We start from the raw sequence: 19,219 nt of genomic DNA, 5'->3' as shown, positions 1-19,219 counted from the left end.
TATTCTGGGATTTGCCGTATTGGAAAACAAATTTAATAAGACATAATTTTGATGTTATGCACGTTGAGAAAAAAAATTTTGAAAATTTATTTTACACAGTAATGGATGTGAAGGACAAGACAAAGGAAAATACAAAAGCAAGAGCTGATTTGAAAGTCTTTTGTGATAGAAAAGGTTTTGGTAAAAATCAAGTTACAGGTCAGTATACAAAAGCGCCATATGCATTAAGCAAGGAGGAAAGAAAAGTCGTATATAAATGGGTGGAGAATTTGACTTTCCCAGATGGTTATGTGTCGACTCTAGGGAGATGTGTAGACTTGAGCACACATAGACTGTTTGGAATGAAGAGTCATGATTGCCATGTTTTTATGCAAAGATTGTTGCCAACTGCGTTCCGCGAGATGTTACCAACCAAGGTGTGGGAAGCAATGACTGAGATAAGTCTTTACTTTAGAAGCTTAACCGCAACAGTAATTACTGTTGAAGACATGAAAAGGCTTGAAGCTGAAATTCCTGTAATTCTTTGTAAATTAGAGGAGATATTTGTCCCTGGCTTTTTTGACTCGATGGGACATTTACCGATAGTTGATTGAATTATGAGAAAAATAGTTGATTGATTTCTTTGACTACAATTGGAGTAACTATTGTTACTATTAGTTTTTGAAAATTTCCATGAGATTTGGCATATGGATATAATTTCGAGCATATATGAATATGTAGATAACAATAAGTAATGTCAACAATATCTATATGAATTTTTCCTTCAGGTTTTTCAACATTTCTTTATGATTCGGATATTCTGACTATTTAGAGTAAAATTAAAAATTAGCATAGTGACACTAAATTCTGCAATGTAATCCATACAGGTGGATTCCGGGTTTGGACCATAATCCAGGTGGACAGCATAAATAGCGTTTTTATTGGCATTTACCAATAAGAGAAGACCAGATTGAGATAATGCAACAACTTGATTGAAGAAGGAGTCTTCAGTTCTTGTTTCAGAAGTCTTCAATTCCAATGTTGCAGTACAATGTCATCATCACTATGAAGCAACCATCCTTCTTCACTTCCTGAAGCACATATTTTCATTTCACGGTTAAAGGGACCCTGCAGAGTATCAGAATAAGCACAAGGAAGGGCATTTTGGGTATTTTCAAAGGAAAAAGGTTTCATCGTGCATAGTGCTTAGTGTGCAAAACTTAATTAAACCACATCATGTTTTACATGAAAAACATAATTAAAAAAAGAGCAGTGTATTAAAATTTTACATGTTTGTGACAGTGCCAACAAACTCGAGGATGAACAGGTTCTCATTCTCCATAATTGGATGGCTATAACTATCTTTCCTGTAATTTGTGGCTTATCATCTTCATTGGGTTCTTCTATAATCTTCCATACATAAAGTCGTCCATCCATGCTTGCACTATGTGCATTAATTTCAGTATAACGAGATGATACATTACAGTAAATAAACTATACAGGTGATTATACCTAGCTAAAAGATGAACATCTTCTGCAAAGAAATCAATACCTGTAACCCTCTGAGAAAAAAGATAAATTGTTGCTATGAATAGATTTGAGGAAAAGAAAAGAGGTTCGTTATAATCTACTGATATAGTTAAGAAAAGAACGAACCTGAGCAAGAGCTTTAAGCAGTGATCTTAATGCAGTGTTTATATTAAGAACCCTGATAGTTCCCGGTTTCAAACCATAACATATATAGGTCTTGTTAACAGCAATCTGACGACCGACCACAATCAAGGATCTGAATGATACTTGGTGACGGGAGTGATTTTCAACTACAAAATCATTTTTTTACCCATTCCTTATATATATAAAATCATTACCATGTAAATCATACGGATATATACTTACATATATCTTCTCATTGATTAATAACTAAAGATATATAAGTTGTAAAAACAATAAAAATATATACAATAAAATTAAATCTTACGCAAATTAAATATTGAATTTTTTTAATCCCTGTTTCCAATCCCGCAAAACCAAATCTCTCTGTATCTACACCTTGAAAACCGATTCCCCATTAATTACGCATAAATTCCCCACGTCAAGAATAAGTCTGGTGGTGGACGTCTGTGTTCGTCCTGCTTTCCTCTCAACTTCTAGGGTTGTTCGTTGCTTCTTACTATTGTGCTCCCACAGATTCTGGTAAATTTTCTTTTATTTCTTCCATCTTCTTCTTAATCTTTATCTTTTATAAGTATCAAATTTAGTAAAATTAATCATGTAATTTTACTTGTGTTTCTACAATTCCTACATAAATATGTTCGATCTTCTCTAGTTTCTACATCGACATCCCACCGAATAAAAAAATTGATTGTTGAAACATGTTTTTTACCGATGAGAATATGACCAGTTCGTGATTGGATTGCCAATTTGGCGTTTGGCATCTTATTCTACAATTTATTTTCATATACTTCTAATAATGCTTCCAATATTTCATATACTTCTAATAATGCTTCCAATAGAGTCAATTGATTATATATTTCACATTCCTGTATATTCCTATTCTACAATCTTTCTCTGTGAACAGTAAGGAACAAAGTGCAACTAGACAACCGTATTTGGCTTTACAAAAAAAAATAGGAAGACACTAAAAGGAATGATACCCACAAATATTTCACTTATTGGTCATTTATATGTTGTTGTCCGCCATACTTTTTGATTTTATCAGACTTTTTTTTATCAGTTTCAATATACCTTCTTTGTTTATGTGTATACCTTGTCTCCTTATAATATTTCATTTCAAATTTGTTATTACAGAAGATATGTCTTTGTTCCCATTGAAAGGACATCCAACAAGGCCACACAAGAACATGCATCGGTTGTTACAAAGGTACACGAATGAAGCATCCACTCCTGCATCCACAACGACTATGAGGCCGGTAACATCTACCTCCCCACTTTTTGGTACTCAATCAGCCCCAATAACCACCCATTCATCCACACCAACTCTATCATTTTCCCCTGCATCCACACCGACACTAACAACGACAACATCTACCCCCATAATGTTTAATACCCTATCAGCCCCTTCATCCGCATCAGCACCACTGTTTAGTACCCTATCATCCCCTTCATCCACATCAGCCCCACTGTTTAGTACCCTATCAACCCCTTCATCCACATCAGCCACATCATCATCCCCTTCATCGTCTGCCCCTTCCTCCACAGCAACCACATCGACACCGATTGCTACTGAACAAGAAGAGGCACAACTAGAACAACGCATGCATATTACAGTTCGGGAAAATACGTAAGTGAAAATACTAGTTGATTTTCATATATTATTGTTCAAGTTTGAGTAGTTCATTTTATTATGCATTTTTTTGTTTTGTAGATTATTACCTTCAGGTAAATGTTCGTCCATAATTACGAAATCATTCCTAGATAAAGGGGGTGAAAATGGATATAAGTGGGTAACTTTAAGCGAAGAGACAAAACATTTTTATTGGGAAGAGTTTCAGGTAGATTATTTATTATTATGCTTTTGTGTAATTATTAGACACACCATTCACCTATTATAACTTAATTGTTATTATGTATTATAGAAAAAATGTCAGTGGGATGTTGCTGTTAGTGACTCAGGTGCTGTTTGTTTTTTCTGAAGCAAAATGTCTGCAGTCTGCGGACCACATTTGTAGACCTCTGCAGTAGAAGATGTGAACCAAACGTCTGCAGTCTGAAAAAAGAAGATTGTTTGTTTTTTTAACATCTGCGGCTACTAAAATAAACTGAAATCTAAATAAACTTATTTTTTTAAACTTCAAAGTGATTTTTTAAGATTTTTATGACTTTGTTATAAATAATTAATGAATCTAGATCAACTTTTATGTATTATTGTATAAGAATAAAAATAAAAATGGTATGAATATATATATATATATATATATATATATATATATATATATATATATATATATATATATATATGATAAAAATCAACAACTTTGGTTGCAAAGTTATAACTAAACATTATAATTAGTGTTCAAAGAATTTGATACATAAATGGATGGAAATAAACTTCTATTTTTTCAATTAAATCCATTAAAAACGTACCATAAATATTTTCTCAAGAAATTGACGATACTGTATTAAATAATGTTTTACAAAAGTTGGCAAAAAAATATAAGAATATATTATGATTTTTTTTCATATTTATATAAACAACTACAACTACTGTTATTGTAATAAATCTTTATTTATAAATTTGTTAAAAATATCATGTTTGTATCGTCGAACGTTTTTTTTTTAATTTTTGTAATTTTTTTTCAAATTGTTTATCATTAATAAAGTTGGAAAAAATATAAATTAAAAAAAACTTATAAAAAGCAATGATATATATGTTTTTTTTAGGCTAGAAGATGTCTGAAGATGTTAGAAGACTCTGGTCCACATCTGCGCCAAGAAGAGGGCGCGTAGACATTTTTAGGTCTGCAGTTTTCAAAAAAAACAAACAGTCTGCGAAAGTTAATGTCTGCGTGTGGTCTACGCGACGTAGACAGAAGAGGTCACGCAGATCTGCGGACAAAAAACAAACACTACCTCAGTCGTCAAGGCTGCTTGGGAACAAAAGGCCAAAGAAAGATATCGACAGTACATCTATGACATAAGCATAAGAAACCCAACTCGTGAAAAGCCATGTCACATAGAAATACAAGTATGGAATGCTTGGAATGCAATATGGAATTCAAAGGACTTCAAGAAAAAATCAGAGCAAAAAAAAAAAAAAAAAAAAAAAAAAAAAAAAAAAAAAAAAAACAGGCATAAAGGTGTAGTTGGTGGAAAAGCCCCACCTACCCATACTGGTGGATCGGCTTCACATTAACAAATTGCTGTTGATATGGTATGTGTATTTTAACTACTAATATTATTTTTAACATCTTATTTTCATTTCATCTAATGGAGGTGTGTTTTAATTATTTTGGCATATTACATTCATTTTTACTTATGACCACTTTTTGAAAAGTGTTATAGCATCCTATAATATATGTATAATATAACCACCGCCTTGGCTTATTATTGGTTAATGTAAATTATTAAAGTCTAGTATGATAATTTATTTATTTCATTACATCTTGTGTTTGACATATATTTGGTATTAATGTAGGAGGAATATACAGGAAAAGCTCCATCATGCTATGAACTATTCATGTATACTCATACTAAGGATCATGACGGAAAGACATTTCAAGTTGACAAAGCTAAAGAAGTTCATGTAAGTTTATTTGTAATTTACTTGATAAAAGGAATTTTTTTTAAAAAAAATCTTGTATAAAAAAATATATTAATGCAACAATATCATTGTAGGATTTGTTTGTGTCTCGACGTGCGGATTTGGCATTGCTAAGAGAGGAAGTTCCTGAAAGCGAACTGTTTTATGCAGCTGTTGGAGGACATGATCGTAAGAAAAGAGTTTATGGGCTTGGATCATATGGCAGGTCCATTTTTTGTGAAAACTCCTCTCAAACATGCACTTCACCAGATACAAGTTTTGAGAAAGATCATCTCGAGAGGAAGATCCAGAAATTAGAGGAAACCATAAACCAACAAAGGATGGAGTTGGATGATGTGAGAAACATGGTTAATGAAATGAATAATCAGTGATACACCTTTTATTGATTGCATTTTAGGATTTCTAGTTGAGTTTGAGTATTAGACTAATTTGATTGGTGCTTTAGACATAGGGGTGTTTCATTTGATGATAAACTATTGTAACACCGTAAAATTTAAAACAATTTTTCACATTTGAAAAACACATTTTAATTAAAACTATTCATTCATAAAATGTCATAACATCATATTTTAGTTTCACAAATATCTCCCAAGATCAAATACATCCAATCCCATATGTGTGTACGAATCAAGTCGGCGCCTTCCCGTGGTCATCACTGGTACCTGAAACACATAACACTGAACACTGTAAGCATAAGCTTAGTGAGTTCCCCAAAATACCACAATAATCACATAATAGCCACTCGAGGCTGTAACTCTGTTGACCCTCTGGTCAATGTGTCTCAGTGGGGCCCTCCAACCCCAACTCTCTGTGGGCCCTTTGGCCCTAACTCTAGGGACCCGAAAGTCGCAACTCTGTAACTCTGAATCATGCATATCACATATCACAATAAATCACAACACATGATAACATGCAATCACACTGGCATATAACTCTATAATACTCTGTCTCTTAACTCTGTTACCACACTAGGTAAAGTATAGTGAGAAGACTCACCTCGGGTATCTCGGTAAATCTCTGACTCAGTAAATGCTGGCCTAGCCTCCGTCTAATCATATAAAAATAATACTCTATTTAGTATAACTCTCAAGGCTAGACTATGCTCTCTTATGACACTCTCAGAAGGGTAAAAGACCATTTTACCCCTCCCATAGCTCAAAGGCCCCACAATAGACCATACCCTAAAAGTCAACCAAAAGTCAACTCTCCGGGTTACGCTGCGCGTACCAGATGTGTATGCTGGGCGTACCTGACTGCACCACAGAATCGGGGAGCGCCTCCCAGTACGCGGAGCGTACTAGGAATTACGCTCGGCGTACTCCCCTGCATCAGCCCTCTTGCTCTTGAGGTCTTAATCAGTTAAGACCTACATCCATATTTTAGATCTGACCCCTTCTAAGCCCCTTAATCCATTAAGTTGATGACTTTAAGCCTTTGCATGGCTGAACAAGTCACTAACTCCCAAAATGATTCAACCTTCAACTCTAGAAGGCTTAAAACACATGCATGACTCCAAAGTAACATCCAAGATGGAAACTTTATGGCTCTACATCACTAATAACACTGAAAAGGGACAGATCTCGGACCATGGAATACTTTACACTCATAAAGTCTCCACCTTTGGGGTTTTTAGCCCTAAAAAGGACACATACAACAACAACCAAAAGAAGAGGAAAGTTTTGAACTTTATACCTCCAAGAGTAGCTCTTTCCTCTGTAGCTCTCAGATCCAAAATGGCACCTCAAGCTTTAGTCTCCAAGATCTCCTTTCCTTCTTCTTCACCAAGCCTCTAAAGCACCAACAAGCTCAAATCAACACTCTCGTACACTAAGAACGATGGGGCTCTCTTTTAGGGTTTCACTCACTGATATGGAGGCTAAGGAATGAGCCATAACACCCTTTAGATAATGCACAAGGAGGATTAGGGTTTTTGCACCTGGGTCGGGTACGCCTGGCGTAACTCTAGGTACGCCCAGCGTACCTTGCCAACTCCGCGTCCAAATTAAGCGCGTGAGTACGCGCAACGTACCCCCTTGGTACGCCCAGCGTACTTACTTGCTATACATCCTCCACTCAAGGACCAAACATGACAATACAATAAAGAACAAGGATGAAAGATATGCACCTGACTCTCGGGGTGTTAAAATTCTCCCCCACTAGAACTAGACTTCGCCCTTGAAGTATCATTCCTCGAACAACTCTGGATGCTGCCCTCGCATCTCCGACTCTGACTCCCAAGTCATCTTGGATCCCTTCCGATGTTGCCACTGAACCAAAACCAAAGGCACCTCCTTGTTCCTCAAAACCTTGATCTTCCGATCTTTGATTGCCACCGGTCTCTCAGCATAATTCAGGCTCATGTCCACCTGAATATCCTCCAATGGTACCGCTGCCGACTCATCGGCTATACACTTCCACAATTGCGACACGTGGAAAGTGTCATGGATCTGACCTAACTCTGCAGGTAGGTCCAACCGGTAGGCTACCCTGACTACCCGTGCAATTATCCGAAAAGGACCGATATAACGGGGCCCCAACTTGCCCCTCTTCCTGAATCGGATCACTCCTTTCCAAGGAGAGACCTTCAGGAGTACAAAGTCGCCGACCTGGAACTCAAGCTCGGACCGACGCCTGTCCGCATAACTCTTCTGACGACTCTGAGCGGTCAATAACCTCTGCCTGGCCTGCTGTATCTGCTCAGTCGTCTGTAGCACAATCTCTGTACTACCCATAACACGCTGCCCGACCTCACCCCAGCAAATGGGAGTCCGACACCTCCTCCCATACAACAGCTCAAAGGGTGGCATACCAATGCTCGAATGATGGCTGTTGTTGTAGGAAAACTCTGCCAAGGGCAAATACGTGTCCCAAATCCCCCCAAAATTCAACACACACGCCCGGAGCATATCCTCGAGCGTCTGAATTGTCCGCTCACTCTGTCCGTCAGTCTGGGGGTGATATCCGGTACTAAAATGCAGCCTAGTACCCAACTCCTCATGAAACTTCTTCCAGAATCTGGAAGTGAAACGCACATCTCGGTCTGAGACAATTGAGATCGGCACTCCATGCCAAGATACCACTTCACTCACGTACATCTCTGCCAACTTCTCTGCAGAAGAGCTCTCACTGATAGCAAGGAAGTGGGCGCTCTTTGTCAACCTGTCCACAATCACCCAAATTGCATCAACTCCCCTAGAAGTCCTTGGCAATTTGGTGATAAAATCCATGGTAATCTGTTCCCACTTCCATTCGGGAACCTCCAACAGCTGCAACTTACCATGCGGTCTCTGGTGCTCGACCTTAACCCTACAGCAGGTTAAGCACCTCTCAACAAACCATGCGACATCCCTCTTCATACATGGCCACCAATACTCCCTCTTCAGGTCTAAATACATCTTAGTGGCCCCAGGATGGATCGAGAACTTCGACCGATGAGCTTCCTCCATCAAAATGGTACGCGTCCCTCCCACAAACGGTACCCAGATACGCCCCTGAAAAGTCATAAGCCCCCGGCCATCGGTAACGAACTCCGATACCAACCCAACAACTCACTCTTTCTTCTGCATCTCAGGCTGCACAGCCTCAGCCTGTGCCCCACAAATGGCGTCCAACACCGGAGCTATCACGATCAATCTCAAACATACATCTCGCAACGGGGTGCTCTCCGCCCTGCGGCTCAGTGCATCGGCTACAACATTAGCCTTGCCCGGGTGGTACAGGATCTCACAATCATAATCCTTGACCACGTCCAACCACCTCCTCTGTCTCATGTTTAGGTTGGGCTGATCCATCAAATACTTTAGTCTCTTGTGGTCCGTGTATATCGTACACCGAACCCCGTACATATAGTGACGCCAAATCTTGAGGGCGAACACCACTGCCCCCAACTCAATATCGTGGGTGGGATACCTCGTCTCATGAGGCTTCATCTGCCTTGATGCGTATGCTATAACATGCCCTCTCTGCATCAGCACCGCTCCCAACCCCAAGATCGATGCATCACAATACACCACAAAGTCCTCCATCCCCTCCGGGAGGGCTAACACTGGGGCTTCACATAGCCTCTGGCAAAGCGTCTCAAAGGAGGTATGCTGCTTTGGTCCCCATGAAAAAGCGACACCCTTCCGGGTTAACCTGGTGAGTGGCACGACGATCTTGGAGAAATCCCTGATAAATCTCCGATAATAGCCTGCCAAACCCAAGAAACTCCTGATCTCGGACGGTGACCTCGGCACCTCCCAACTCATCACTGCCTCTACCTTGTTCGGGTCGACCAATATCCCCTTCTGGTTAACGAGGTGCCCTAGGAACTGGACCTCTCGCAACCAGAAATCACACTTGGAGAATTTGGCGTAAAGCCTCTCTGATCTCAGTACTCCGAGGATCTCCCGCAAATGATCCTCATGCTGCTCTCTGGATCTCGAATACACCAAAATATCGTCGATGAACACGATCACCGACCGATCCAACATCGGCCTGCACACTCTGTTCATGAGGTCCATGAACACTGTCGGGGCATTGGTGAGTCCGAAAGGCATCACCATAAACTCATAATGCCCATAGCGAGTCCTGAATGTTGTCTTTTGAATGTACTCATCTCGCACCCTCACCTGATGATACCCCGACCTCAAATCGATCTTGGAGAACCAAGATGCTCCCTGCAACTGATCGAACAAATCATCGATCCTCGGCAACGGGTAAGGGTTCTTGACCGTCAGCTTGTTCAACTCCTGGTAATCAATGCACATCCGGTGTGAACCATCCTTCTTCTTGACAAAAAAGGATAGGCACTCCCCACGGCGAGCTACTCGGCCGAATAAATCCCTTTCCCAACAGCTCCTGAAGCTGCGAGGATAACTCTTGCATCTCTGGAGGTGCAAGACGATAGGGCACCTTGGCAATAGGCGCGGCCCCCAGAACCAAATCGATACTGAACTCCACTTGCCTCACGGGAGGCACACCCGACAACTCCTCTGGAAATACGTCCGGGAACTCACGCACTATCGGAACCTCCTCAACTGACCTCGGTCTCTCTGAATCAACCCGCATATCCATCACATACACCACAAAGCCCTTACAGCCCTGCTGTAGGCACTGCCTCACTGTAGCAGCCGAACAAAATGCTGACCTAGAACATGTACCCTCGCCGTACACCGTAAGAACTCCCCCACTAGGGTCTCGTATGGTCACCAGCTGTCGTTCGTAGTCGATAACCGCACCGAATCTACTAAACCAATCCATGCCCACAATGACACAGATATCACCCATCGCAATAGGAATCAAATCAATCGGGAACTCAACACCGAAAATCTCGAATACACACCCTTGGATCACCTCTGTGGAATAAATCACCCTCTCGTCAGCTATGGAAACTCTCAGAGGCAGACTCAACGCCTCACGACTAACACTGATATGTTGACTAAAAGCCAAAGATACAAAAGACCGACTCGTACCCGAGTCAAATAACACCAAGGCAGGTACAAAATTCACAAGAAAAGTACCTACGCATAACATAATATAAGCACAATATCTCAACATCAAAATAAATACATGAAAGAATACATACCAGCCACGACATCAGGCGCTGTGCGGACCTCCTCCGCGGTGAACTGAAAGGCTCTCCCTCGTGCCCTCGGCGCTTCGGCCTTCACTGGCCGACTCTCGGTAGCTCTGATGGCGGCAGGGGCAGATCCCTGAGGTGCTCCTTGTGTTGATCCCCACAACCGCAGACACTCTGCCTTCCGGTGTCCGGTCTGGTTGCAGTGAAAACAGATTGCAAACCCCTTGGGGCAGTCCTTGGCCATATGCCTCTCCTTGCCACATTTGTAGCAAGACCCTGCTCTGCACACTCCGTCGTGGCTCTTGCCGCACTTGCCACAAGTGCGGCCCCTCTGGTTCCCTGATCTCGAATCGGCGGGCTTGGCCCGCTTGGCTACCGGCTGGGACTGTGCCGGTCGCCGATCCCTCCCCTGAGACTCAGCCTCCTCCCTAGCCTGAGTCTCCAACTCTATCTCCCTCTTTCGGGCATTTTCCTGAAGCTCGGCAAATGTCCGGTACATCGAGTTCGCCACGAACTCATGTATGTCCCTCCTCAAAATGCTCAAATATCAACTCATACGTCCCTGCTCGGAGGACACGTGCTCTGGGCAGAACATCGCCCGCTCATGAAACATCCTCGTGATCACAGTAACAGACTCAGTACCCTGCTTGAGGGTCAGAAACTCCTGGGCCAAACGCTCCCTATCCACCTGGGGAACGTACTCATCTCGGAACATAGTAGTGAACCTCTCCCAGGTTACTGCTGCAAGCTCAGCAGGCGTATAGTGCGCCGTCACAAATTTCCACCTGTCCTTCACCCCCAAGCGAAGCTGGTTCAGCGCGAACCGGACTCTCAAATGCTCAGGAGATGAGCAAGTGAAGAAAAACCCCTCTATGTCTGAAATTCATCTCATCGCCGCAATCGGGTCCTAGGTCCCGTCAAACTCTGGTGGTTTCGTGTTGCTGAACTCTCGGAACAACAACGCATCACCACCCTGCGGCCTCGTCGCAGCTATAGCTGTAGTGGCTGCAGCAATAGCAGCCTCAGAAAGACCTGAACATCTCTGGTATCTCTGCCCTGATGGCCGCAACCACCTCCTCCTGGATGAACCTACGGATCTCCTCATCCCTCATGTCACTGGTCCCTGATGTCTAGTGAGTCCCAACCATGATCTCTCTCTCTGAAATACAACATAAGAATAATATCAGGGACTAGCTCGAGTATACTCACACTCGAGTACTCCATCCTACTTGTTCCTGGGTACTCCAAAGATTCTTACTTGGACTGTACACTGACCCGGTGTCTTCAGTAGTATGGGCCCAATACTACCGTCCACACCGCATCAGCATCCACCCCAAGTCCTCATCTTAGAGTCCCAAGTCCCAAGCACTCTACTCTCTCTAATCATATGATACTCGCAAAAAGATCTCTCACAGTCTCCTCGCTGCTACCTAACAACTCTGAAATATTCATAGCAGCAAGACTCCTAGACTCAGGCATCACATATCAGGCCACTTTAGTCCTAATAAGAACACCTAGTCTACTCTAGCATGCATATCATAGCTCATCATATAACATATCACATCATATCTCATAACACTTATAATAATGGTATTTTGGGAAATCACCGTTCGGGCGCTGGCTATTGGTACACACGACTCTGCTTTGTTTGTCTTGCAATTTCTTCTTTTGAAAACTTGTTTTATAAAAATTTTCTCAAATCCTCGGTTTGAGTTCAACCATATCAGGTTACAACAACTTTATCGGGTGCGACCAAAAGCCTCGTCTAACATCAGTATAGGGTAGAATTCCACCGTGTCCCAAACTTTAAGCATATATAAAGTTGAGACAGCCTCATTTGAAGCCTTTCCACTCTCTCTCTACTCTCTCTCTTCAATACAAGTTCTAGGTCCAAAAATCATCCAAATCAAGCTTCAAATCATCAAGGTAGCTATCCTAGCTCCTAGTATAACACCTTTAGCCTTCAAATTCGTGACTTATATGAGAAATAGGACCATAAACATGTTTTTACGGCTCTAGAGCATCATTAGGTCGTGAACACATGCAAAAGGGATTTTTGAGCCTTAAAACCCTTCCAAAACACATTTGGAGCTTAGATATGACTTAGGGGCTTACCAAATTGGACTTAGAACACCTTGAATTCATCATTTAGAGTGTAAACATGAGTTTACGGCTCAAGCACATGCTTGGACCATAAACATCTATTCATGGGGAGTAAACTCATTTTAAGGTGTTAAAATGCCACTTAAACACCTCATAAGCCTTGGAATAAAGTCTAGAAGCAACCACATGCGAGTTAGAGGCCTTAAACTTGATGAAAACCACCCCCATTGGATCTTACGGCCGTAAACCCCCCAAGGATAGGTTCATGGGCCGTAAACTCCTATATCTTAGTCAAATGATGCCCTGAATTCATCCCAAGGCTTGTATAACGACTTAGAAACACTTGTAAATGACCTATGACCACAAAAACATCAAAGGAGGATGTGTGGGGGAGTTTACGGCCGTAAACTCTTAGTTTAATGCCTAAAACTCCATTAGATGGTCCATATGTTGGTTTAATCCATTCCTATACCCTAGATTTGATCCTAGCAAATTTTCCCAAGTGATATAAGACCATTTACCACCATAGAACACCCCACCATGAGTTTACGGTAGGAAACTCATGGGGAGTGGGTCATTAGATCCGTAAACTCTCTTGGGAGTTTACTCTTGAAGAGTAAACTCCATATCCAAGCCATATACGTCCCTAGATGTCACCCGGGTCACTCCTAACACTTGAAATAGAGTGTTTCGTGCCTCGGAGTGTATATTCTCATTTGAATAGTAGTTCAAAGCCTAATTAGATACAAATGTGTATCTTTTCATAATACATAGGAACCTCGTGTGTAATCAAGCCTCGAACTGACGTTTAGCATCCAAACCGACACACTTCTCGACTGGTGAGTTCATACCCCTACCTTTTTTCAATGTTTTTCAATGTTTTTCAGGGGGGATACAAGCAAAAGTACAAGGAAATCTTGTACTCAAACTTATGATTTCATTTGATCTATTTCATATTTCGTATGCTTTTAACACGGAAAACCGTATTAACCAATCGTTCCACTTGCAGAGTAAACCGTCATGTTATTTGTGAAACTCGTTTTTAAAATGTTATATTTTATATTTCACAAATGAATTTCCATATCATCGTTGTTAAAAGCATGAATCTTAAAACTTTAAAATGTTTTTGATATAACTCCCCGTAGATACGAGAGTGCAGGAAAAATAACATTAAACTTAGAACTTTACCACTCCCCATAGATACGAGTGTTAAGGAATAATAACATTAAATTTAGAACTTTACCACTCCCTGTAGATACGAGAGTGAAGGAATAATAACATTAAACTTAGAACCTTACCACTCCCCCTAGTTACGAGAGTGGTGGAATAGTAACATTAAACATAGAACTTTAGACAAGTCCTTGATAATACTCCCCCTAGTTACGAGAGTGAAGGACTAATTAATCTGAATTTCCCGTTTTATTGTCTTTTAATTCATTAATCTTATGATTGGAGACATGTCCTTGTAACACTCCCCCTATTTACGAGAGTGTAGGGCTACCCCCGTAACCAGAATCTCTTGGAGGGAGAATGTGACTTGAGTGTATAGATCTATATGGGATTGACAACCCCGCACCTGGCTGCTAGCTATAGTCGAACCGAAAGGTTCAAGGGTGACAAAAGTCATAAAAAGATATTGGCCCCTGTTTCGAGCCTTATCCAGTCTATAGTATGGTTATGGAACTCACAACTTAGATTATGAATACTTTTATACTTACTTATTAGTTTTATATACGTGTTAAAACTAATGTACTTTTCAAGGATAAACAGGTTATCAGGAAACATCACACAAACACATAAAGTATGGTAGACACTTGTACATTACTTTCAGAAACCGATAACCAACTATACACTTTTAGGAAAATAAGGGTTTTTCCTGGGATAACTGAACTGTTCATAACTAGACCGTGTAACTAATGGATAACTAAACTTTACTTTTAAGGAAAATAAGGGTTTTTCCTGGGTTAACAAACTGTACATAACCGGATCGTGTAACAAACGGATAACTAATCTATACTTATAAGAAAATATGGGATTTTCTTGGATAACAAACTTTTTCGGAAAGCCAACGGAAAGTTGTACATTTTCAGAAAACAAACCTCTTATGAACTCACCAGCTTTATGCTGATTTTCAAACTGCTTGTATTCTCAGGTCCACATTAGACAGGTACCCAACGATCCTTTTGGCGTAGACGAAGCGTAGAAGACACGTCTTTACTTTTGTTCATATGATATATATATATATATATATATATATATATATGTATGTATAACACATGCAAATCTTTGTTTTCAGACAATGTAAATGAATCTATGTAACGTAAAGTTTTGTGTTACTATGCTTACTATGTACATTGGTTGCGATATTCATGACGTCCTCCGCCCCGGAACGTTTCCGCCTTCGGTTTCGGGGTGTGACAACTCGCTCCTTATAGTTGGTCGAAGAGGTCATCGATTCGGGGTAGGGGATATCGATTCTTGACAGTAAGTTTGTTTAACTCCCGAGAGTCGATGCACATGCGAAAGGATCCATCCTTCTTCTTCACAAATAGGACCGGTGCTCCCCAGGGTGAAAACCTTGGTCTGATGAACCCTTTGCTTAATAGTTCGTTCAATTGAGTAGACAGTTCTTGCATTTCTGTTGGTGCTAGGCGATATGGAGATTTTGTAACAACGCAAATTTTCAAACAAATTTTTCATTTTAAAAAATAGAGTATTTTTATTCAAAACAAGGCATAAAAAAATTTAAGTGTCATGTCAAATACAAACTGTCTAAATCACAAGATCATAAAACATCCTTCAGTGTGTACAGATCACGTCGGCGCCTTCCCACGGTCCTCGCTAGTACCTGAAACACATACATAACAACTGTAAGCATAAATGCTTAGTGAGTTCCCCAATATACAACTTACGCACATACGCCTTTCCAGGCCCTGACCTTCCGGTCCTCGACACAACGCCTTCCGGCCCACAACATATTCGCCTTCCGGCCCGTAACATATTGCCTTCCGGCCCACATAACATACATAGCACATCTAACAAATAACTTACCACATATAGCATACATATCACATATCATATCTGACCTTCCGGTCACACAGTCAAACCCTTCCGGGTACAGTATCGTGAGAAGACTCACCTCGCGGGTAATGAAAGCTAGCGACTCCTGAAATCACTCGCACTCGATCCGCCGAGCTACAGACTCCCTATAATACCATATATCCCTTATTAATACTTTTAGCTTTCAAGACAACTGACCCTAAGAAATTACATGTAGGTCAACTCTGGTCAACGGTCAACGGTCAACTTGACCGGACTCGGCGAGTGCAAAGGCGACTCGGCGAGTCTAGACGTCCTCCCCAACTTCTCCTGATGTTCCCTTTCTACTCGACGAGTATCCCTCTTGGCTCGACGAGATCCTCGTGGAAGAATCGCGGGGCCACCCCGACTCCACTCGCCGAGTCTGAAGAACAGCTCGGCGAGTTCCAGTCAATCTCCAAGCTACTCGCCGAGTCTGTTCATCGGACTCGGCAAGTCCATGCCATGCAGTCGATCAAACTGCTTCCTGAGATAAGCATTGTCCCGAAATACACAAGCATCGGACCTTCTGGACCTCTAAGGTCCTAATACAGGGTTATAGTCGTTTGGGTAACAAGGTACTAATCCATCTAATCACCAAATGGGTTCCATAAACCCTAAATCCATGCACACATCAACATAACAGAAAAATACCCGAAATATTACCTGAATAACGCACTTTCTGTGTCCCCAAACCGCAGAACTCGAATCCCTTGCTGTTCCTTTAGCCAAAACTCTTCTCCTCCTTGCACAACAAATTCTTCAAGGCCCTAATATCCTTCAATCTTGCTCTAGATGCCCACAGCCATTTAGGGTTCTTCTCAATCGACTAAAGACGGACAATGACGGCCTATAAGTGCATTATATACTTTCCAAAACCAAACGGCTAGGGTTTCCGCTGAACAGCGTAGACTCGCCGAGTCCATATCTGGACTCGTCGAGTCCAGTCGCGAACCCGCGACCAAGTCTGCGATCCTACTCGGCGAGTCTAGGCTCTAACTCGCCGAGTCCCCTCTTAAATCACCCCAAAAACATAATTTAACAATACCTGAGATTCCGGGCTGTTACAACTCTCCCCCACTAGGATTAGACTTCGCCCTCGAAGTCTCACTCTGCAAATAGCTCCGGATGCTGCTCCCGCATCTCACGTTCCGGCTCCCAAGTCATTTCCGAACCTTTCCGGTGTTTCCACTGGACCAACACCAGCGGTACCTCCTTGTTCCTCAGAACCTTGATCTTCCGATCCCTGATGGCCACTGGTCTCTCAGCATAATTCAGGCTCGCATCCACCTGAATATCCTCCAATGGAACCACTGCCGACTCATCGGCTATGCACTTCCTCAATTGCGACACATGAAAAGTGTCGTGGATCTGTCCCAACTCTGTTGGCAACTCCAACCGATAGGCTACCCGGCCTATCCTTGCAATCACACGAAATGGCCCTATATACCGGGGCCCCAACTTGCCCCTCTTCCTGAATCGAATCACTCCTTTCCAAGGAGAGACCTTCAGGAGAACGAAGTCGCCGACTTGAAACTCAAGCTCGGATCGGCGCCTGTCTGCATAACTCTTCTGTCGGCTCTGGGCGGTCAATAACCTCTGTCTAACTTGCTGAATCTGCTCTGTCGTCTGAAGCACGATCTCTGTGCTACCCATCACTCTCTGTCCCACCTCTCCCCAACAAATGGGGGTCCGACACCTCCTACCATACAACAGCTCAAAAGGTGGCATACCGATGCTCGAATGATGGCTGTTGTTGTAGGAAAACTCTGCTAAGGGCAAGTATGCATCCCAGCTACCCCCGAAGTCTAACACACACGCTCGAAGCATGTCCTCCAGCGTCTGAATCGTCCGCTCGCTCTGACCGTCTGTCTGGGGATGATATGCGGTACTAAAATGCAATTTAGTACCCAGCTCCTCATGAAATTTCTTCCAGAACCTGGAAGTGAAACGCACATCACGGTCTGAAACAATCGAGATCGGTACCCCATGCCGAGATACCACCTCTCTCACATATATCTCCGCCAACTTCTCCGCTGAAGAACTCTCACTGATGGCAAGGAAGTGTGCACTCTTTGTCAATCTATCCACAATCACCCAAATTGCATCAACTCCCCTTGCAGTCCTCGACAATTTGGTGATGAAATCCATAGTGATCTGTTCCCACTTCCACTCAGGAATCTCCAATGGCTGTAACTTGCCATGCGGCCTCTGGTGCTCGGCCTTAACCCTGCGGCAGGTCAAGCATCTCTCAACGAACCATGCGACGTCCCTCTTCATACAGGGCCACCAATACTCTTTTCTCAAATCCAAATACATTTTCGTAGCACCGGGATGGATCGAGAATTTCGATCTATGAGCCTCTTCCATCAAAGTAATACGCGTACCGCCCACGAACGGTACCCAGATCCGACCCTGAAACGTCAGAAGCCCTCGTCCGTCCTTAACGAACTCTGAAACTAACCCAACGACCCGCTCTTTCTTCTGCATCTCTGGTCGCACCGCCTCGGCCTATGCCCCACGAATATCATCCAATACTGGAGCCATCACAGTCAGTCTCAAACATACATCTCGCAATGGAGTGCTCTCCGCCCTGCGGCTCAATGCATCGGCTACCACATTAGCCTTGCTCGGGTGGTACAGGATCTCACAATCATAATCCTTGACTACATCCAACCACCTCCTCTGACGCATATTTAGGTTGGGCTGATCCATCAAATATTTCAAGCTTTTATGGTCCGTGTATATCGTACATCGAACCCCATACAGGTAGTGACGCCAAATCTTGAGAGCGAACACTACTGCCCCCAACTCTAAATCATGCGTGGGATACCTCGCCTCATGAGGCTTCAGCTGCCTCGACGCATAAGCTATCACATGACCCCTCTGCATCAACACTGCACCCAGTCCCGAAATCGATGCGTCACAATATACTACAAAATCTTTCATTCCTTCCGGGAGAGCCAATACCGGGGCTTCGCACAACCTCTGGCGAAGTGTCTCAAAGGAGGTCTGCTGCTCGGGCCCCCATGAGAATGCAACACCCTTCCGGGTTAATCTGGTGAGCGGCACTGCGATCTTGGAGAAATCCTTAATGAATCTCCTATAATACCCTGCCAACCCAAGGAAGCTCCTGATCTCAGAGGGTGACTTCGGCACCTCCCAACTCATCACCGCCTCAACCATGGCCGGATCGACCAATATCCCTTTCTGATTAA

At 42.4% G+C, this 19,219-nt stretch overlaps 1 protein-coding gene across 1 annotated transcript; it reads left to right on the top strand.

Moving 5' to 3' along the window:
• Nucleotides 1–2,095: 2,095 nt before the first annotated feature.
• On the top strand, nt 2,096–3,713 carry LOC145094789 (uncharacterized). The gene is made up of 4 exons (XM_079032830.1): nt 2,096–2,172; nt 2,788–3,280; nt 3,365–3,491; nt 3,576–3,713. Exons 2-4 carry the CDS (start codon nt 2,793–2,795, stop codon nt 3,630–3,632), a joined length of 672 nt encoding a protein of 223 aa, XP_078888956.1. The 5' UTR covers nt 2,096–2,172; nt 2,788–2,792; the 3' UTR covers nt 3,633–3,713.
• Nucleotides 3,714–19,219: the final 15,506 nt, after the last annotated feature.

The sequence above is a fragment of the Lactuca serriola genome, chromosome 3 (genome assembly GCF_051521515.1).
Source record: "Lactuca serriola cultivar US96UC23 chromosome 3, Lser_US96UC23_V15, whole genome shotgun sequence".
In the NCBI taxonomy this organism is placed as follows: Eukaryota; Viridiplantae; Streptophyta; class Magnoliopsida; order Asterales; family Asteraceae; genus Lactuca; species Lactuca serriola.
Note: the sequence above shows the minus strand (reverse complement) of the source record. Positions and strands in the feature narration are given on the sequence as shown.